Source organism: Oncorhynchus masou, chromosome 29, assembly GCF_036934945.1.
Source record: "Oncorhynchus masou masou isolate Uvic2021 chromosome 29, UVic_Omas_1.1, whole genome shotgun sequence".
Classification (NCBI taxonomy): Eukaryota; Metazoa; Chordata; class Actinopteri; order Salmoniformes; family Salmonidae; genus Oncorhynchus; species Oncorhynchus masou.
The window spans coordinates 60,306,085-60,329,400 of record NC_088240.1 but is presented as its reverse complement, the minus strand read 5'-3'; the positions used below and the strand labels follow the sequence as shown (position 1 = coordinate 60,329,400).

General features: G+C 41.6%; 1 protein-coding gene across 4 annotated transcripts; it reads left to right on the top strand.

Moving 5' to 3' along the window:
• The first annotated feature begins 410 nt into the window (after positions 1-410).
• On the top strand, positions 411-21,447 carry LOC135520136 (upstream stimulatory factor 2). 4 transcript variants are annotated; one of them, XM_064945476.1, is made up of 11 exons: positions 411-1,036; positions 7,677-7,714; positions 7,995-8,101; positions 9,120-9,239; positions 9,529-9,676; positions 9,989-10,076; positions 13,369-13,407; positions 14,514-14,572; positions 16,963-17,069; positions 17,446-17,574; positions 18,233-21,447. In XM_064945476.1, the coding sequence occupies exons 1-11, from the start codon at positions 996-998 to the stop codon at positions 18,320-18,322; spliced, it is 966 nt and encodes a 321-aa protein (XP_064801548.1). In that variant the 5' UTR covers positions 411-995; the 3' UTR covers positions 18,323-21,447. The 4 variants fall into 4 exon arrangements, with proteins under 4 accessions (XP_064801548.1, XP_064801550.1, XP_064801549.1 ...); XM_064945477.1 differs by having other exon boundaries at positions 413-1,036; positions 16,963-17,057; XM_064945478.1 differs by lacking the exon at positions 13,369-13,407.
• The last annotated feature ends 1,869 nt before the right edge of the window (positions 21,448-23,316 follow it).

Below are 23,316 nucleotides of genomic sequence, written 5' to 3'. Positions count from 1 at the left end.
TCATATCAAATATGAAACATGTTCCTTGGTGGTTCAATAGAAAATATCAGTGGAAGAAGAACCTCCTACACATATCCTCTTAATTTAGCTATTTAAATGGTATATCAACCACAAAAAAAATGTAGGTAAGACTTTGCACACAATTTTTATTTTATTGATTCAATGTTTACAAAATGGTGCCGTTTTTTTTTTATCGTAGATCACTTTTATTTGACAGGGTAGTCATGTGGTTAAAGCAAAAACCCGGATTCGATCTCAGCTCCCACCTGAGTAAACCAACGTGATCAACAGCATCACATGTCACATGAGCTTGATTTGTACTCCGAACAGTTTCGAAACCATCTTTGGTGTAAATATCAGACATGAATGTAGACAGGACAAAATTATCAGAGTTGTAATTGTAATGTAATAATAATAAAATGTTGGCACGCAATGGATATAATGGAGAAGGTTGAAATTCATTTCAAACATGGGCACATCAAACCAACATTGCAGAGTAGCCTACTGTTTATAAAACACATTTCTACATACTCCTCTTCCAAGACCAAAAGTTGAACAAAAATAGACGCAGGGCGGGGAATTAAATTCACTAACAGTCCACTCCATATTTTGTGAGACACGACGGACGCTGGTTTACTGCAGAGGTTTTGAGAGGAGAAAAAAACTGAGCGTGAAAAAACATTTACCGAAATTACTCGACGAATTACTGTGCCATAACCTTGCAACGACACAATTCCAACAGTCCAAGTTGCTATCCCGACGTCACAGACTCAATTTAGCAGTGCGAGTAGCGAGAGTGAACCCGTGAGAACGAAGGCTTCGAGAGCGACATAAACCCCAGCCAGCGGCAGCGGTCTCCATTTTAACTTCGAGTCCGATCTATGCCTCACGTGTCTTGGACTGTCTCTCTCACATGACCCGAGTGTTTGTTCCCGTGATCAGCACTTCCATCTACGCGTCCGTGTCACTGAATATCACATTTTATTCCAACCCTGATGGATATGCACCTCGAACAGAGTCTGGACACCGCGACAAGGTAATACAATGCCCGCCACTTCCTCTCCATCATGTATGGACGTCTCTAGCAAGCGAAGGCCTGGCCTCCATTTTCTAGAGAACAGCTTGATTATGTGTAGTATAAACTAGATACTATAAAGTGGTTTATTTTAGTCATCTTTTTGGGCAGCTAAGCTAGCAAATCCAATTAGAAAATGGTTACAGTATAGCAAACGATTGCAGCATTTCATGCAAACACGGTTATCTACGGTATATAATTTACAGTATTCGGTAAGTAATCTAAATCTTGCTAATAGTAACGCTAGGCAGCTAACTAAACTAACGTTACCTAGCTCGCTAGGGCTATCAGTTTCGACAAACACTGAACTAAACATTAGTTAGCTTGCTAGGTAACGTTAGTTAGTTCGTTAGTTAGATATACAAAGTTGTTAGCTTACAGCTATAATGTAGTTACTACATTCATTTTTGGACGTAGAAATCGCTCTGCAACGAACGTTATAGTGTAGAGAATCATTGTACCATCTAAACCGCAGTGAAATATATTTTTCCATAACCAAACATTGTATTTTCAGCTGTTAGAAGCAGGTGTACAAAACCGAAAGTAAGACTCAAAAACTACATTTTAAGACCAGGGCGCATAGAAATGGCACACATAGAACAGATCTGCTGCTTCATAGACTTGCTTTCAATGTGATTATGTAATGTACAATTCTATGTGCATTTGGTCAGGACATTGGTCAATGGAAATAAATTCATTAGATCCTAATCTATGGGTTTCACATGACTGGGAATACAGATACCTTAAAAGGTAGGGACATGGATCATAACCAGTCAGTACCTTGTCTCACACCTCTTCACTGGAACAAGCCGTTGTACATGTAGATCCAGAGCATCCCAAACGTGCTCAATGGGTGACATGTAAAAGTATGCAAGCCAGGGAAGAACTGGGACATTTTCAGCTTCCAGGAAACAAATGGTGGCAACTTTGAAGAATCTCAAATTAGAAATATATTTTAATCTAACACTGTTTTTTTGATTACATGATTCCACATGTGTTATTTCATAGTTTTGATGTCTTCACTATTATTCTACAATGTAGAAAATAGTACAAATAAAGAGAAACCCTGGAATGAATAGGTGTCCAAACGTTTGACCGGTACTAATATATTATTACACACACAGTTGAAGTCGGAGGTTTACATACACCTTAGCCAAATACATTAAAACACCATTTTTCACAATTCCTGACATTTAATCCTAGTAAAAAAAATCCAGTTTTAGGTCAGTTAGGATAACCACTTTATTTTAAGAATGTCAAATATCAGATTAATAGTAGAGAATGATTTATATCTGTTTTTATTTCTTTCATCACATTCCGAGTGGGTCAGAAGTTTACATACACTTAAGTAGTATTCGGAAACATTGCATTTAAATAAATTTAGGTAAAATGTTTCGGGTGACCTTCCACAAGCTTCCCACAATAAGTTGGGTGAATTTTGGCCCATTCCTCCTGACAGAGCTGGTGTAACTGAGCCAGTTTTGTAGGTCTCCTTGCTCGCACACGCTTTTTCACTTCTGCCCACAAATCCTCTATAGGATTGAGGTCAGTGCTTTGTGATGGCCATTCTAATACCTTGACTTGCTTGTCCTTAAGCCATTTTGCTACACATTTGGAGGTATGCTTGGGGTCATTGTCCATTTGGGAGACCCATTTGTGACCAAGCTTTAACTTTCTGACTGATGTCTTGAAATGCTGCTTCAATATATCCACAATTTTCTTTCCTCATGATGCTATCTCTTTTGTGAAGTGCACCAGTCCCTCCTGCAGCAAAGCACCCCCACAACATGATGCTGCCACCCCGATGCTTCACGGTTGGGATGGTGTTCTACGGCTTGCAAGCCTCCCCTTTTTCCTCCAAACATAATGATGGCCGTTATAGCCAAAAAGTTCTATATTTGTTTCATCAGACCAGAGGACATTTCTCCAAAAAGTACGATCTTTGTCCCCATGTGCAGTTGCAAACCGTAGTCTGGCTTTTTTATGGCGGTTTTGGAGCAGTGGCTTCTTCCTTGCTGAGCGGCCTTTTAGGTTATGTCAGTATAGGACTCATTTTTACTGTGGATATATATAGTTTTGTACCTGTTTCCTCCAGCATCTTCACCAGGTCCTTTGCTGTTGTTCAGGGATTGATTTGCACTTTTCGCACGAGAGTACGTTCATCTTTTGGAGACAGAATGCGTCTCCTTCCTGAGTTTTATGACGGCTGCATAGTCCCATGGTGTTTATACTTGTGTACTATTGTTTGTACAGATGAACGTGGTACCTTCAGGCATTTGGAAATTGCTCCCAAGAATGAACCAGACTTGTGGAGGTCTACAATTTTTTTCTGAGGTCTTGGCTGATTTCTTTTGATTTTCCCATGATGTCAAGCAAAGAGGCACTGAGTTTGAAGGTAGGCCTTGAAATACATTCACAGGTACACCTCCGATGGTCTCAAATGACGTCAATTTGCCGATCAGAATCTTCTAAAGCCATGACATAATTTTCTCTATATTTTCCAAGCTGTTTAAAGGCACAGTAAACTTAGTGTTTGTAAACTTCTGACCCACTGGAATTGTGATATGGTGAAATAATCTGTAAACACTTGTTGGAAAAATTACTTATGTCATGCCAAAACTATAGTTTGTTAACAAGAAATTTGTGGAGTGGTCATGAGTCTTTAGAACTTGTATGTAAACTTCCGACATACAGTTGAAGTCGGAAGTTTACATACACTTAGGTTGGAGCCATTAAAACTCGTTTTTCAACCACTCCACAAATGTCTTGTTGACAGCCTATAGTTTTGGCAAGACTGTTAGAACATCTACTTTGTGCATGACACAAATGTTTCCAACAATTGTTTACAGACATTCATATTGTGATGCTTCTATTCCAAGAAAAACAAAACACCTCCTGGGTTTCCTGTATGATGGAACGGAAAATATGGCACTGTACAACATGATGGTTGGGAGTAGGCAACAGTAATGGGCTATTTAGCTAAAGAATCCTCGTGTCGTGTGGGAGACCGGGGTTCAATTCCCAGACGGGAAGAAGGAAAAGGCTGTCCTTGTAAAAAATAATTAGTTCTTAACTGACTGCCTAGTTAAATAAAGGTTACACTAAGAGCATAACATTTCTACATCCTAATTGTAGTCTAACCAATACCCAAACGGAGATTCAGACAAAATAAAAAATCTCATTAATTTATCAAGACCAGTCCCCATGCTTGTCTCGGAGCAGTGCGAAATGGTGCTTAAGTAGTTGTAGGCTATTGCTTCTAACTTCAATATGCTATTTTAATAAGACACCACTTTTAACAGCACATTACTCAACGCTAGTGAGACTCATGTCACCTACAGTAGATTAAAAAAATATGACCTGACTCTCCACCAATAATTCCATAGAGGATTGGAGGATATTTCTGTAATTCAGTGATGTTTTCTTCGCCATAGTTGTGTATCCAAAACAAATGACAAAATTAACATCTGCATTTTGAAAGAGTTATTTTATTAATGAAAGCATAAAGATGCCATTATTAGTTACATTGTTTTAGTTTGAACGTGCAGACTGGCACTAAGAACAGCGGAAATGTTTCCGTAGTCAGCACCATTATTAGTGCAATGCCCCTTTGTGTTGCTCTGTGCTACCCAGTGTGGCGGGGTGGGGGTCCTCCCTTCCCCATGGGCTAGGTCCGTCTTCTGTGCCCCCTGCCCCCGTGCCTTGAACCTTGCACGCTTTCAGTGGATACAGCTGGAGAACTGCAAGGCAATCCCATTGTGCGCCACTCGGGAGCATGACCAATATATATTGTCCTGCTAATAAGAGTTAATAATAGATATGTGATTATACGTGACCAGTTGGGAGTGGGCTACAGTAAGAGCAAAATAATCCTAACCTTAGTGTAACAACAGATTTAGCAAATAATACTGAAGTCTTGCACAATTATCAGTTTCTATTTAGGTTTATGTTGCCCATTTGTTGTCAGACACAGTAGGACCCAAAGCATAATCAGTGCTCTAACTCCCCCTTGCGCTGGTCTGGAGCAATGAACTGGTGACGCAGGGTACCGTACTAAATCACAAAGTCCCGCAGCATAATTGCAAAACTTTTGGTGGAGCAGCCACTGTAGGTATGACTGCTACGGCCAGGTATAGTTATATCTACCGCAACCCTTTACAGATGTAGATCTCAGTTACAGCAGTGTATCGATAGCAACAATGTACTTTTTGGAGAATTAAAAAAAGTGACTCATCAGAAGCGTCTGTAGGCCTATTATTTCAGACAGTAGAATTCTTCTCCAGCATAGAATTATCTGTATTTTTACCCTGACAACAAACTTTGCTGATTTAATCTACTGATGTTTTTTTTAATGCAGTTTGCTATTGTAGGGTAGCTAGATGTGTTTTCTTTCTACTAAATGTCTTGTTAAGCCACTGTATTTAACGAATGTTAAAGTACTTTTTTTTTTTAGCAAAGTGTGGTCTATATTATTTGATTTACAGTTCTGGTTGCCTAGTGATGGACATTAGTCCCGCTTCATATCACCAGAGAAGGTTTCATGTCAGCATTTTAATAAGCCATAGTGTAGCCTACCCTAAAAGACAAACAAACATGCTCTAGCCAAGGCGCTTTCAGGGTTAATTGATACCGGCTACCTGTAGCCTACTGTAATTCCATATTAGGGCCTTTGAGACAAAATTAATAGGCTCGGCTCTTCTACATGCACCAGACCGAAGACTGAACACACGCTTACATCATTAGCCAAGAGAAAGCGCAGGCAGGGCAGCGCCCCAGAGAGAGGATGGGGCCGTGCCTATATGATCTCTTGGTAATCTGCATCTCGCAATGTCTTGTCTTGCATGCCTCTCAAATTCACCAAAGTAGCCTAAAGTTTGCCTCTTCCTCCCTGTTTTTATTTAAATTACACAACTTTTTTTTGTCTATCGTGTAGTTAGGCTATAACAGGGAAAATCATGTTTTTTGATAACTGCACTGGGATTTTAATTATGTGAAGGGGAAAAAACAAAGAAAAAAACCAACAGTTTTTCAGGGATGTCATTTAAATGATCCCAACTTTGTGTAAACGTTTCAACGTTCACCACTAGCATATGAGTATACACCTGCTCTTTCCATGACATAGACTTACCAGGTAAATCCAGGTGACAGCTATGATCCCTTATTGATGTCACATGTTAAATCCACTTCAATCAGTGTAGATGAAGGGGAGGAGACAGGTTAAAGAATGATTTTTAAGCATTAATACAGTTGAGACATTGATTGTGTATGTCTGCCATTCAGAGAATGAATGGGCAAGACAAATGATGTAAGTGCCTTTGAACGGGGTATGGTAGGTGCCAGGCGTACAGGTTTGTGTCAAGAACGGCAACACTGCTGGGGTTTTCATGCTACAATAGTTTCCCGTCAGAATCGAGAATGGTCCACCACCCAAAGGACATCTAGCCAACTTGACACAACTGTGGGACGCATTGGAGTCAACATGGGCCAACATCCCCGTGGAACGCTTTCGACACCTTAGCTGTTCCTAATGTTTGTTATGCTTTGTGTTTAAAAAAATAAATATATATATATTTATTTATATATATTAATCATATTTTTTGCAGCGGTCACCACTGCTAAATGAATATAAGAAAACACTGCCCATTGATTCTTGAAGCATTTAACATGCTAAATGTAGAATATCTCACCCATGTGGGAGGCTAGTTGAAATAAACAACTCACCCCCTTACCCCGCATCAAATTTTCCCGCAACTCTGTGAGGAGGTTAGTGCTGTCCGATGTCCCAGCGATGCTGGCGAGCGTACTGTAGGCCATGGTGGTTACCTCCCAAGGATTCAAGATTGCATAGACGATGGTGGAAACTGTTTTAATTTGTTTAGTCCACCAACTTCAAACAGCCACGTTGTTTTGTTATTGAAAATATATTTTACAGTGATATTTTTTATTAATTAATAAAAAATGATTCCCTGCGCTATTCAAATTGAGCGAAGAGTGTAGAATTATAGCAACCAGTGAATGACAGAGCGATTTCTACATCGGCCCCAGTCACACGTTGCTTGAGGAGGCAATGACCGTGCCTTTTATTGACGCTGATGTAAGAGGGGAAGCAGTGGTGTGAAGTACTTAAGTTAAAATACTGGCATCTCTAAATGCTCTGTTTGTTAATGATGTCTGACTATTGGAATATACCCCCTGCTATCTGTAAATATTATGATTTTTGTTATTATTTTTTAAAACGGTGCCGTCTACTTTGCTTAATATAAGACATTTCAAATGATTTATTCTTTCACTGTTATTTTTGATACTTAAATATATTTTAGCAATCACATTTACTTTTGAAACTAACGTATATTTAAAACAACATTTTTTTTAGACTTTTACTCGAGTATTATTTTACTGGATGACTTTTACTTGAGTAATTTTCTATTAAGGTATCTTTACTTTTACTGTATGACAATTGAGTACTTTTTCCAACACTTGGCAGTTAGCCAAGTCACTGTAACATCTGCACTCCACTGCCATCCCCTACTCTATATTAATCTTGTCAGCTAGACCTTGCGTGCCTATATTTAGAATGTTTCCTTTGTTCATGTCTTCCTAGTCACGACAAACAAGAGGAGGAGGTCGTCCAATTAGAAGGTAAGAATTTATGGTGGGATGTATCCGTTTCGGATGCATGTGTGCCATTGTGCCATTTCAAAGTACTGACATTTCAGGCATCCTCTTGAAAAACCTGCTGCTTTAAAAACCATCCAAAGAACAGCCCGAAAACACACGCTTAAGTGTCAAATGTTTGTAGGCCTAGCTTTTTTTGCACTAATACTCCTTGCCTCACTCATTTCTCATCAAAGGATATCTGAGTGTTCATTTTCTCTTCAATCCTTCTATCGATCCTCTCATTCCACTGTCCCTCTGACAGGAGACGGGGAAGGGGAGCAGACTGCTGTTACCATAGGCAGTATTCAGCAGGCCCAGGCATTCGCGGACCACAACATTCAGTACCAGTTCCGCTCTGAGGGTGGTCAGGTGGGTGAAAAACACCCCTGAACAGTGTTTTTTTAATAATTTTTTTAGAAACCTTTAACTAGTTGAATTCACATAGGTCTGTTTTTACGGTATGAGGTCAGTTTACTGCATCACTCACTCACACGAGAGCAGGGATGGGCAACTCTGGTCCCCAGGGGCCAGAGTGGTGTCATACCTTCCCCCCATCACTAGCAAACACAGGTGATTTTAAACTAATTGCATTCTAAACTGACGATCATGATTAGTTGATTATTGGAGTCCGGTGTGTTAACTGGGGCTGGACCCTCAATCAGGCCCCCGGGGGTTGGTGCTGCCCATCCCTCCACTAGAGAATCAACCGCATCACACAATGGAAAACCCTGAATAACCCTGTAATTCAACACTAACCTCTCCGTTGAATTGAGAGCCTTTTGTTCGTTCGCTTTGAACCCAGACAGCAGAACCGGCCAGGACACTGATATAGGCCTACAGGTTTGGATGTCAAATTGGTTTGTTAATTGTTTATGTTTACGTCTGCTATTTGTGGACCGTCACAGTGAAAGTTATATCTTCACATAAACCCTTTTCATTTTTGGAGGGGTGAAGGATGAAGCTAGATAGAGCTGGTCCTTTCGCTGCTCATTTGGAGTAAACACAGTTAGTGTGAGTGATCATGTGACTCCAATCCCCTTCCTGGATTGGCATGCGGCTGGTGTCACATGTTAGTCAGGAGGTGAGTCACACGATGAAGGGGTACAAATTCAGATAATTTTGAAGCTGTTTTTATATTGAATTAGGCACATTCTGCCATATAAGCATATGTTGGGTGTGTAGATCAATTGTAGGCCTAGCAGTATCATTCAATGTGCAAGGGTTTAAATACTATAGCCTAGGGTGTGAACCTCAATATGACGTAAACAACCTGCAAGTACTGAAAACACAGTGACATTAAAATGACAGTGGTCAGGCTAGAAGGCATCCCATGCTCTTTGTTGTAGAATTAATGTCTCTGGTTTCTCTGTCTCCCTCTCTTCCCCAGGTGACTTACCGTGTTGTCCAGGTAACTGACCAGCAGCTGGAGGGGAGAGATGACGGGGGAGGGCCGGTTAGCGTGGTCTCCACGGCCGCCTTCCCCGGCGCTCCTCAAGCAGTGGCCCAGGTAGGTACCAGAACACCAGGAACCGAGGCCACTACTGTCACCCTTTACAATAACACAGTTCCTAATGGCTAGGGAGCCTGACATATTTCAGTAGTACCAAACTTGTATAATGATCAATAGTTATCTGTATATTGTTGTTGTGCAGGAATCAGGACACTTATATATATATATATATATATATATAAATGTATGTGTCACTTGTTGTAATGAATTGTTATCAAGTAATATCCATGTCGTAAGTTAGTTGTCAGTAGGGCCTGCTAACCCTTCCCACCTTGTCCCCTGTCAGGCTGTGATCCAGAACCCTTTCAGTAATGGGGGTAGCCCCGTGGGAGATACGCTGGGAGGGGAGACGCGCTTCGCCTACTTCCCAGCTACGGCTGTGAGCGACGGCACTGTGTCTGTGCAGACCACCTCCGACCCCACACAGGCTGGGGGTGAGTCAGCACTACATCTACTTCTAACGCTAGGCTAGCAGTCTTCTGAAGGCAAAATACTGTCCCTCGTTTTTGGTTCAAGTCCAGACATAAAGAAGAATGTCCACTTATCAAATTGACATTTGAGTACCCTGACACAGTGCTGACTGAGAGAGATTAACTGTTCATCCCCTCAGCCACAAGGTTTGTCTCAGTGCTAGAGTCCAATGTCACTCAGCAAATTCTCCTCAAGACTTTGTCACTGAAGTCTCCAACCTGCCCCATGTCTGTCTCTCTCGCTCTCTCTTTCCCATGTCATCTCTTCTCCCACAGGTCAGTTCTACGTGATGATGACCCCTCCTGACGTCTTGCAGACAGGCACACAGCGAACCATAGCCCCGCGCACACACCCCTACCCTGAGTGAGTATCTACCACAGCGCTTCTTCCTCTCCTCCTATGTCCCTCATATTAGAGGGACTCTGAAAGGAGAGCCCATGCACACAGTAGTCTGAGCCACTCCAGATGTTAAGCAGTCAAAAACCTACCTATGCCGTCCTTGAGTTCATCTACCACAAGCATGTCCGACATGTTTTCCAAGTAGGAACTAGCCTATACGCTTAGGTGTTATGCGGTAATTTCAACCTTTCATCAGTAATGACCTGTTAAGAAGTCATTTGACAGGATTTTTCTAGAACATCTAAGAGTTGGTTTGCTTGAGTCTGAGATGTATCAGTTAGACTGAAAAACTAAGTCACTGATTGAATATTGAAAAAGTAGTATATTGACTATTCTCTCCAAAAACTGAAAGTATAGTCGCACTGCATCCCCCCCTATTCACTTTCACATAGATTTGGGTTGAGCAAGAGCGTGACCTGGACCTGGGTCAGACAGCACTGCGTGTGTGTGTGTGTGTGTGTGTGTGTCTTGTTTCCTTGAACACTTTGCTGTTCTTGTGGGATGGATGATGTCATCACACGGTCGTTGTGTCCCTGTCCTTGTTGCCCTGGTTTCCCCCTTCCTCGTCTACTTCCTAATTTTGTTTATCTCTTTCACAATCATCAATATCATTATCATGTGATGAAGCTATTTTCCTCAAACCACTCTGAATGAGTAACACTGAATCAAAAAACAAACTGTTAACTCTGGTTAATCCATGCTGAAAATCTAAATAATCTCTCATGCCAAATGGATGATTAATGATATTTGTGTCAGTGAATTAATTTGACATTAGTGTTCTAGTTAATTTAGGAAATGTAATTTCAATGTGCTTATTTTTCTATGAAGACATACTGCATGCCCAGAGCCAAGGGCTGTGAGTAAATTGTAAACATGCCCATAAACTAACATATTATCTAGAAGGGGGATTGCCAGGCAAGTGTTTGAATATAAAATAAGGAGTTGTGTGTTTTTTGTTATGAGATTGTTTCAAGGGTTCTGCACATAAGGGAAATTGGAAAATTGGAAGAATGGTTCCAAAGTGTTTTTTTTATTTGACATAATGCCATGCTTGTTTTGCCATCCAGAACGAACACATGATCCTCTCAAATCTAATTTGTGTTGGACTGAGTGGATATCCCTTGCCTTGCCATTTCCCTGCCTGTATGTGATGAACTCTTATTCTCAGGCCTGAAGAGCAACATGGAGCTTCTTATATTCTGGGGGGGGGGGGGGGATACATTTTACAATATACACTGCTCAAAAAAATAAAGGGAACACTAAAATGACACATCCTAGATCTGAATGAATGAAATATTCTTATTAAATATTTTTTCTTTACATAGTTGAATGTGCTGACAACAAAATCACACAAATTATCAATGGAAATCAAATGTATCAACCCATGTAGGTCTGGATTTGGAGTCGCACTCAAAATTAAAGTGGAAAACCACACTACAGGCTCATCCAACTTTGATGTAATTTCCTTAAAACAAGTCAAAATGAGGCTCAGTAGTGTGTGTGTGTGGCCTCCACGTGCCTGTATGACCTCCCTACAACGCCTGTGCATGCTCCCGATGAGGTGGCGGATGGTCTCCTAAGGGATCTCCTCCCAGACCTGGACTGAAGCATGGATGGAGCGAGACATGATGTCCCAGATGTGCTCAATTGGATTCAGGTGTGGGGAACGGGCGGGCCAGTCCATAGCATCAATGCCTTCTTCTTGCAGGAACTGCTGACACACTCCAGCCACATGAGGTGTAGCATTGTCTTGCATTAGGAGGAACCCAGGGCCAACCGCACCAGCATATGGTCTCACAAGGGGTCTGAGGATCTCATCTCGGTACCTAATGGCAGTCAGGCTACCTCTGGCAAGCACATGGAGGGCTGTGCGGCCCCCCAAAGAAATGCCACCCCACACCATGACTGACCCACTGCCAAACCGGTCATGCTGGAGGATGTTGCAGGCAGCAGAATGTTCTCCACGGCGTCTCCAGACTCTATCACGTCTGTCACATGTGCTCAGCATGAACCTGCTTTCATCTGTGAAGAGCACAGGGTGCCAGTGGCGAATTTGCCAATCTTGGTGTTCTCTGGCAAATGCCAAACGTCCTGCACGGTGTTGGGCTGTAAGCACAACCCCCACCTGTGGACGTCGGGCCCTCATACCACCCTCACGGACCGTTTGAGCAGACACATGCACATTTGTGGCCTGCTGGAGGTCATTTTGCAGGGCTCTGGCAGTGCTCCTCCTTGCACAAAGGCGGAGGTAGCGGTCCTGCTGCTGGGTTGTTGCCCTCCTACGGCCTCCTCCACATCTCCTGATGTACTGGCCTGTCTCCTGGTAGCGCCTCCATGCTCTGGACACTACGCTGACAGACACCGCAAACCTTCTTGCCACAGCTCGCATTGATGTGCCATCCTGGATGAGCTGCACTACCACTTGTATGGGTTGTAGACTCCGTCTCATGCTACCACTAGAGTGAAAGCACCGCCAGCATTCAAAAGTGACCAAAACATCAGCCAGGAAGCATAGGAACTGAGAAGTGGTCTGTGGTCACCACCTGCAGAACCACTCCTTTATTGGGGGTGTCTTGCTAATTGCCTATAAGTTCCACCTGTTGTCTATTCCATTTGCACAACAGCATGTGAAATTTATTGTCAATCAGTGTTGCTTACTAAGTGGACAGTTTGATTTCACAGAAGTGTGATTGACTTGGAGTAACATTGTTGTTTAAGTGTTCCTTTTTATTTTTTTGAGCAGTGTAGCTTTAGGTAAATGGAATGGTCATCAATTTGCACGCAGTAAGGTGTTGGGGTATGGGTTTGCTATTAAGACTGATCTTGACTCTTCCCAAGTTCTTTAGGCTTCTTGGGGCTTTTGTGTGGGATGTTCGTACAAGACCAGTCCAGTTGTTGTATGTCTAGTTCTAGTTTCGGGCTGCAGTGATTCCCCAGTTCTCTTTGGCTACCAGTAAAGCTTTTATCTACTTCACTGTTAAATGTACAGCCTTAAAGGGCTGGATACCACTGCAGTGTGTGCTGTTGTCTAGGGAGGACTTGTTTTTTTTTGTGTTTTGCCATTCTATTCCCCCTTTCCATATGTTTTTCGTGTGTGTGTGTGTGTGTGTGTGTGTGTGTGTGTGTGATAATTTGTATAATTTGTCATTTATTCTTTCATCAACAACGCATTAACTAATCCATGACTGAACATATTTGATCTGTGCAAATAAATGAAATTAAATGAAAACTTCCACCGCTTACCTGCCGTTCGCAGAGACGAAACCGAGATGCTGCAACATGACGGTTTAAACTGGTGAGGACAACTTCCACATCCCCTCCCACTGCAACCAATAAACCAATCAAATTAGGCCTAGATCATATACCACAAAGAAGAAAGAACAATCACACCAGCTCCCTATTCTCCCTTCATTCCCTTTAGTACAATTCCCTGGTGATTATGTTAGACCCTTGATGTGATTGAGCTACATTTGGCATTGGAAAGTGTGTGTGTGTGTGTGTACTCTTTGATGGTAGTCCTGATGCAGTATTGCAACGAGTTGTGTTTCTATTCAGTTCTGTAAGACCTTGAATAGCTAGGTTAAAGTAAAAACAGACCCCTTTTGTTTTAGCTTGTTTTTAATTGCTTTTACTCATTAGATGCGAAAAAGGTAAGGGCACTGTGTGAACAGCAGCCATTTTGGTTTAATTTATGACACAATTTATTAGACGGATTAAAGCTTTGTCAAAGTAAGTGCTGTCGAATTGTATTAGTATACTGTCACGGCCCTGCGCATCTCGTCCCCAGTGCCTTCATGAGCTCATCTGGCTGTCACGTATGGGGAACTTAATTAAAGAATACCACGGGGAAGACACACATATAGGAAAAACAGTTGTCATTAGCCATACTCTGGACACCAATGCGACAACATCGCAATTTAGGATTATAATGAAGCCTGCGCCTTAGACTGTCTCCGGGGTATAGCAGGGAAGGACACAGACACCTCCAAGAAATCTGCCTGTCCAGATGGTCGTCAGACAGTCGGTAATACAGTAATTCCAGTCACTGCGTCTCGCTGTCAGCACCAAGGTGGTGTTATTACCTCATATGCTGCCCCATACGTCTGCTTCAGATCAGCACGGCTGCCCACGGCGGTGCAGGGCGGCCCCCCTGCAGAGTACGGCTCTGGTGCCTGAGTGGTGTGTAATTGTAAAAGGGTCAGGTGCTTTGAGATAGTGGTTCTGGTGGGGGATTCCTGCACTGGATTAGTTGCGTGGAGCGCGGTAGTGTGAAGATTTTTTCTTTTGGTCTGAAGAGTTAGAAACATTTAACTAGCTGTTTGCACCTGTTTGTATGGAGGTGGACAGAGGACTCCCAGGTTTTGAAAATGGGTGAAATGTTCTATTTATTTTTGTCTGTAGGAAAATGGATGGCCCACGGACACCCAGAGATGAAAGGAGGAGAGCTCAACACAATGAAGGTGAGCAAAGGGAAGGGACTACATCACCCACAATCCTCCCCGGTTCAATGTTCTCTCCGAGCCAATATACACTACCGTTCAAAAGTTTGGGGTCACTTAGAAATGTCCTTGTTTTCCATGAAACATACATGAAACGAGTTGCAAAATGAATAGGAAATATCGTCAAGACATTGACAAGGTTATAAATAATGATTTTTAATTGAAATAATTGTATCTTTCAAACTTTCGTCAAATAATCCTCCATTTGCAGCAATTACAGCCTTGCAGACCTTTGGCATTCTAGTTGTCAATTTGTTGAGGTAATCTGAAGACATTTCACCCCATGCTTCCTGAAGCCCCTCCCGCGAGTTAGATTGGCTTGATGGGCACTTCTTACGTACCATACGGTCAAGCTGCTTCCACAACAGCTCAATATGGTTGAGATCCGGTGACTGTGCTGGCCACTCCATTATAGACAGATTACCAGCTGACTGCTTCTTCCCTAAATAGTTCTTGCATAGTTTGGAGCTGTGCTTTGGGTCATTGTCCTGTTGTAGGAGGAAATTGGCTCCAATTAAGCGTCGTCCACAGGGCATTGCAAAATGGAGTGATAGCCTAACTTCTTCAAGATCCCTTTTACCCTGTACAAATCTCCCACTTTACCACCACCAAAGCACCCCCAGACCATCATATTGCCTCCATGCTTGACAGATGGTGTCAAGCAATCCTCCAGCATCGTTTAATTTTTTTCTGGGTCTCACAAATGTTCTTTGTCATCCGAACACCTCAAACTTAGATTAGTCTGTCCATAACACTTTTTTTCCCCCAATCTTCCTCTGTCTAGCGTCTGTTCTTTTTCCTATCTTAAAAATAAAAGATTATTGGCCAGTCTGAGATATGACTTTTTTTCTTTGCAACTCTGCCTAGAAGGCGCAAGAGGACAGTACATTAGAATGTCTAGTTTGAGAAATAGACGCCTCACAAGTCACAAGTATTTTAATGGACAAAAAAATGTGCAATCTCCACGGACAAGCAATGGCAGTAGAATGGCCCTTACTGAAGAGCTCAGTGACTTTCGACATGGCACCGTTACAGGATGCCACCTTTCCAACAAGTCAGTTCGTCAAATTTCTGCCCTGCTAGAGCTGCCCCCGGTCAACTGTAAGTGCTGTTATTGTGAATAGGAAACGTCTAAGAGTAACAAAAATGTATGGACTTTGCATTGTGCACAGGGGCATTGTCATGCTAATACAGGAAAGGGCCTTCCCCAAATTGTTGCCACAAAGTCAGAATGTCATTGTATGCTTTAGCGTTAATATTTCCATTCACTGGAATTAAGGGGTCTAGCCCAAACCATTAAAAACAGGCCCAGACCATTATACCTCCTCCACCAAACTTTACAGTTGGCACTATGCATTCGGGCAGGTAGCATTCTCCTGGCATCCACCAAACCCAGATTAATCCGTCAAATTGCCAGATGGTGAAGTGTGAATCATCACTCCAGAGAACAAGTTTCCACTGCTCCAGAGTCCAATGGCTGTGAGATTTAAACCACTCCAGCAGATGCTTGGCATTGCTCATGGTGATCTTAGGCTTGTGTGCGGCTCCTCGGCCGTGGAAACCCATTTCATGAAACTCCCGACAAACCGTTGTTGTGCTGACTTTGCTTCCAGAGGCAGTTTGGAACTCTGTAGTGAGTGTTGCAACTGATGACATACGATTTTTACACGCTATTCGGCATTCCCGTTCTGTGAGCTTGTGCGGCCTACCACTTCGTGACTGAGCCGTTGTTACTCTTAGTTTCCTATTCACAATAACAGCACTTACAGTTGACCGGGGCAGCTCTAGCAGGGCAGAAATTTGACGAACTGACTTGTTGGAAAGGTGGCATATTGCAACGGTGCCATTTCGAAAGTCACTGAGCTCTTCAGTAAGGGCCATTCTACTGCCATTGCTTGTCCGTGGAGATTGCATGGCTTTGTGCCTGATTTTTATACACCTGTCAGCAACGGTGTGGTTGAAATAGTTGAATATAGTCATTTGAATTGGAATCCACATACTTTTGGCCATGTATAGTGTATGCAATATCATGTTGAATTTCTTTTTAAATTAGCTGCACCTTGTGATTTTTTTTTTTTTTCATTTTTGAAACCAAAGCCACATTAAGTGAACAATATATATTTTTTCTAATTCTATCCCAGAGGCACTTTTTTAGGGACTTTCATTTTGTATATCAACCAACCACTAGAGGCTGCTGTTGAACTGTCAGATGTTCCCACAATGTCACATTTTCTAGCTAAGTGACTATTCAAGGCATACAGAGAGAAATATCCACATCGACCCTAACCACTCTCTGCATGTATCCCTATTGTTCACCTCTATCTCTGAACCTGTTCTCTGTGTCTCAACAGTTGAGAGGCGGCGGAGAGACAAGATCAACAATTGGATTGTCACGCTCTCCAAAATCATCCCCGACTGCAACATAGACAGCACCAAGACGGGGGCTGTAAGTCACTCTGTAAGGCACTCTCAGCAGCTTTGTCGTGTGTGTGTGTGTGTGTGTGTACACATTTTAATATACTTGTGAGTACCAGAAGTCCTCACAAGAATGGTAAACCAACTTAAATTCAGAGAAGTGAGGACATATTGCCGGTCCTCCCTTGTATGAAGGCTATATTAAGCTTAGGGAAAATAAGATTTTTAATTGGAATCAATTGTGTGGGTGCGGGGGGTGTTTGCATTCATTTAGGTAGGGGTGTGTGTGTGTGTGTGTGTGTACGCATGAGTATTGGTATTTTATTAGGATCCACAATAGCTGTTGCGAAAGCATCGGCTACTCTTCCTGTCGTCCACACGGCAAGATGTCTTAATGAACTCCTTTCTCCTTCCCCCAGAGTAAAGGGGGCATCCTGTCTAAGGCGTGTGACTACATCCGAGAGCTCCGCCAGAATAACCAAAGGCTCCTGGACGGTGTCAAAGAGGTGGAGAGAGTACAGGTGGACAACGAGCTCTGCAGACAGCAGGTAAAACAGCCTAGAAAGAATGCTATCACAAAGATTCAGAGGCCTAGCCTGGACCCGGATCTGTTTGTGCCGTCTTGCCAACTTCTATGGTCATTGTCAGGCACAACATTGTAGTTGGCAAGACCACACAAACTGTTTTGGGACCAGGCTATCACATAGCATCAGATGCCTGCGAACAGAAACGGTTAATGTTCAAACAAATGTAGGCGTTTCATTTAACGTTCATTTTACATCTTGACAACCGAGGTGCCATTTTTACTTCAAAATGAAGGTATAGAATTGTATGGAGAGTGTTTTGCCTTTCATTTCTTATTGAATCCCAAAGCACCGTTCTTCATGTCCTCATTGTAATGCTCAGAAGTGAACAGTCTCCAGTCCTGTTGGGGATAGAGAGGCAGTGAGTGTGTGATAGCCCAGAGGAGAAGCTGGGATGATAGTACAGTACCTTGAGATTTAAAACAGATTGGTGTTATGTCCAGGATTGTCCAAAACTTTTGTTGAAAAGTGTATAAAACAGACGTTTCTGTGTAGTTCTTCAATCATTGAAAGAACAAGTAAGGCTTAGAAGTTGACGTATTTTGTTAAGTTGCTGCTAATTCATTGATTACATTGAGGACACCCGTTGTTTTTCGTTGGCGGACATTGTTGTCTGTCTCAGATCGAGGAGCTGAAGAATGAGAATGCCCTTCTCCGAGCGCAACTCCAGCAGCACGGCATCGAGAGCGTGGGCGAGACGCCGCCACAATGAACGAGGGAGACTGGGAGAGCAGGACGGGTAGAAGGAAGAGGAGAACGAGGCAGACTGGAGACGACACGTAGGAACAAAACAAAATGAATGAGCTACTGACAAATCACTGTTTTTCAGTCGCAGACAGTTAGTCTTCCATGACTTTAAGGCTGCATCCGAGACTCTTGGCAGGCTCCTGCTGCTTTGTTGGCTGCACTTGACTGATCCAGGATCAGTCGAAATGACAAAAGAAGCTACCATGTAGACAATAGACGTGTCTCAGAGAGAGAACCGGTCGCAACCAGCAGAGAAACCCTCTACTAGCCCAGAGAAACCCTCTGCACAACTCCTCCCTCCATTGACATTGGATATTTTGTTTTTGAGTTGTTTTCCCATTCTCTTCAGTCATATTTTATTTTAGTCTGTATTTGTGGTTGAGGTTCATATTACCATTTTTGTTACGTTAGTGGTTTTAAATTATTAGATTGTGTATTGTTAAAAATCTGCCCAGAAAGACTCATTTAGGAGATCCGATGTATCCTAGGGGAATAGATGATGTATGAGTGAGAGTGTGGTAGGTTACCAGTCAGTAGAACAGAAACACGATACAAATAAACCACTGCATTGCAGAACTATGTGAAAGAATGGCTTGATAGTTGGCAATATTATTAGGTGTTTTCAAAGGTGACACCGATATACAGTGAGCTCAAAGTATTGGGACGTCACTTTGTTTTGTTTTGGCTCTGTACTCCAGCACTTTGAGATGATACTATGACTGAGGTTAAAGTGCAGACTGTCAGCTTTAGTTTTGGTGTATTTTAATCCATATCGGGTGAACCGTTTTAGAAATTACAGTACTTCTTGTACATTTCTCCCCCCCCCCCCATTTTAAGAGACCAAATGATTTATTCATGTGTATTAAAGTAGTCAAAAGTTGAGTATTTGGTCCCATATTCCTAGCACGCAATTATTACAGAAAGCTTGTGACTCTACAAACTTGTTGGATGCATTTTCTGTTTGATTTCTATTGGCCGCAAAATAATCTAAACAATCTGAAACAATGGTAAATAATACATTGTCATTTTGGAGCCACTTTTATTGTAAATTAGTTTCTAAACACTTCTACATTAATATGGATGCTACCATGATTACGAATAGGCCTGAATGAATAGTGAATAATGATGAGTGAAAGTTCGACGCACAGATATCATACCTCCAAGACATGCTAACCTCTCACCATTACAATAATGGGATGATTGCATTGTTGGGGGGGGGGGTTATTAAGGTGTTTATGCCTCTAACTTTCTCACTCATCATTATTCACGATTCATTCAGGTCTATCTGTAATCATCAAACACAACCAAACAAACAGCAAATGCAGCCAACTAGTTTGAATAGTCACAAGCTTGATGTAATTATTGCGTGCTAGGAATATGGGACCAAATACTAAACCTTTTGAGTACTTTAATACACATAAATGAATTCGTCACAGGGGGGGACTTACTATGTACAAAATGTGCTTTCTAAACAGCACCCGATATGTATAAAAATACCCTCAAATTAAAGCTGACAGTCTATACTTCAACCTCAGTCATTTTCTCATTCCAAAACACCAAGAAATGTGTTAATGTCCCAATACTTTGAGCTCACTATCTCAAGGATGCAATTTTGGTGAACCCGGAGGAATAGCTGTGCTTTGCCCAATATCACAGTTTACAGTGCTTGCATTAACAGACCTGTTTTTAAAATAGCATCCATGCAACATTATATAAATATTTCATGTTGAAGTAAAGCCAATGGCCACTGGCGGAAGTGGGAAATTTAAATGGTAATCAATAATTAATTTCTGTACTCTGGCCCTTTTCTACAATTATGCAATTTAATACACAATCTTTAAGGCTGGTTTGAGACTGTGGCCGGGTTAGATTTGATAGACCACTGATATGGCCTCTGAAAGGTTGAGCTCTTAAAATGTCACCTGACATATGAAGTGAGTGCAAATGTAAATTATTCTGGGTGGAACATCACAGGTTGTATCCAAAATGGCACCCTATTATGTCGTGCACTACTTTTGACCAACAGTAGTGATTTATGTAGGGGATGGGGTGCCATTTCAGACACTACTGAGTTTTTAATTTCAACATTGTGTCACATTAAACTCACTCTTGAGAAAGCGCATTGAGCTCACTGCTAAGCTAAATTTAGCAGCTACAGAAGTCTGGATGTTTTTTTGCGAATGTGCGTATGATGTTTCTGTGTCTTTGTGTGTAAGAATAACCACAAGTATCATGTCTAGTCTTTTGGCTTTTTATTTTTGTTACCAACACATCAAATGGAGCTTAATGCACCCAAGGAAAAAGACTCTCTGGAGAGAATAAATGAACCAACTCACTGCTCAAGATAGAAACCGAGAACAGAGAATCTTCCCGTCCTTGCACTTCGTATCTGCTCTGAATTTCCTCTCCTTGCAAACAGTAATGGTTGCTAATAAAGACTTGGGAAAACATTTAATCTCAGACACTCTTTCACTCATCTAGGACAATAACCAAGTTGAAATGCATTCAAAGTGCAAACAGGCAAGTTGATGATAATACCAATGTTATTGATGACTGGATTTGCGTCATGTATTTTCTTCTGAAATTGGGGAATGAAAATAGGTACATTTGACTTTTAGTCCCTAATCGGGTGTTTTAGACATGTACAGTCTGCCTCCAGAATCAGCAAAGCAGCACTAATACTCAACCCTGCGAAAAGTAATGTGTACTCAATGATTCCACCTCGACAAGCTCTCCTACTCTATGGCCTTGTGCTTTGTAAGTGCAAAATAAAGTTGTTACCCTGTTTTGCTCGAAACTGTCTCTCAGAACTGTTGCTCTTCAGCTGAATATAGCCGAAGTAGATTGATAATGTTTATTTTGCAGTCAAATTCTTCACGTTTAGTGGGAAGTGAGCACTGTCAATTATGGTGAAAATAACTAAGGCAGCGAAAGGAAATTGTTGGCTATAATTTTTTTTTTAAATTTTTTTTGCTGTAGTTCATTTTGTTTGTCCCCTTTAGCAGACGTGCTATTCTCAGGTTAGATTATAAGACTTTTCTAAGTAAAATGGCAGAAAAATAAATAATTGACTTGCTATTAACCTTGTCAGCATGTGTTCTGGCTCATTATCTTTTCCCCTACTAATGTATTCATAATTATTAATTTACTTTGTATTAAAATCAAGATCATAAGGATAAAGGCATGCCTACTAAAATTGTATATTAATAACAAAGGTTGAATAGAATTAATGATGGTTAATAAGACATTGAAGGCACATGGGTGAATAATGTAGCCTGTGTGCCAGTCTGTTTCTGTTCTTGCCAACTCCTTTTGGAATTGTCAGGCCAAAGCAAACATATTTGACACTGACAGCAATGGCGTAGACGAGCACAAACTGATCTGGGCCACAGCCATGAATAATGATCACGGTAAAGGTAGAAAGAGCCGTCCTCATTATAAGCTGCAACAGATGGTTGCTCATTTAATTTTTCTGAAATAAATACAAAAATCTGGTAGTAAGATGATCCTATTATTGAACTATGTTCTGCAGCAGGTGTGTTGTGTCACATCCACACGTGTGTGTTTCATTCTGTGTCGATGGACACCCCGTAGGCATTGAGACAACTCCTGCCTGGGCCCCTCTTTCAGGTGGTATTTCACAAAGGATTTGGGGGCAGAGATGGGCAAAAATTCATAAAAATACAAAATTCCCAAAAGACCAAAATATACAAAAAAAATACTGTTGCCAAAATATATTTAATTAAAATACAAAATACATGTATTTTTTAAAATATTGTAAATACATTTGCAAGTACCCTCCTTAATTATACTGTACTAAAATATAAACTCAACATGCAACAATTTCAAGGATTCTACTGACTTACAGTTCATATAAGGAAATCAGTCAATTGAAATTACTTCACTAGGCTCTAATCTATGGATTTCATATGACTGGGCATGGGCGCAGCCACTTGGGAACCAGGCCCAGCCAATCAGAATACGTTTTTCCCTACAAAGGGGCTTTATTACAGACATTAATACTTCTCAGTTTCATCAGCTGTACGGGTGGCTTGTCTCAGGCGATCCCGCAGGCGAAGAAGCCAGATGTGGAGGTCCTGGGATGGCGTGGTTGCACGTGGTCTGCAGCTGTGAGACTGGTTGGACGTACTGCCAAATCCTCTAAAACGATGTTAGAGGCGGCTTATGGTAGAGAAATTAACAGATTCTCTGGCAACAGCTCTGGTGGTTATTCCTGCAGTCAGCATGCCAATTGCACGCTCAAAACTTGACATCCGTGGCATTGTGTTGTGTGACCAAACTACACATTTTAGAGTGTCTTTTATTGTCCCCAGCACAAGGTGCACCTGTGCAATGATCATGCTCTTTAATCAGATTAGCAAAGAAGAAATGCTCACTCATGAGGATGTAAACAAATTAGTGCACAAAATTAGAGAGAAATAAGCTCTGTGCTTATGGATTATTATTTTTTTCAGCTCATGAAACATGGGACCAACACTTAACATGTTGCGTTTATATTTTTTGTTCAGTTTAGTTATAAAACAAACTGTGACCCTTGGTTAACATGCTATGAACAGTACCAATAGCCCAGACAATTGACACAGTTGTTAGTCCTCTTAGCTTTGTATTGCTACAAATTCTCTGCATTTGTGTCAAATGAGATGCTGTGACCATGAGCGTGATATCTGAGGTGCAAAGGTGTTTGAATGAATGTCGAGACACAAGACTCCAAGTGAGTGTAGTGATAGTGTGGCAATAATAATATAGTGTGTCTGCTTTCAAAGTCCAGTTCACTAGCCCCCTTTTGGACCAAATTTGCTGTGTTATTCTCGCTCTGGAAGTGCATCCATGTGCATCAACTTTCTTTCAAGCTTGTGCACTAATCCACTGCCATAAGACTTATATTACCCCCCAAAAATGTAGTATTTTGTCATTTGAAAACACAAAATACAAAAGTAA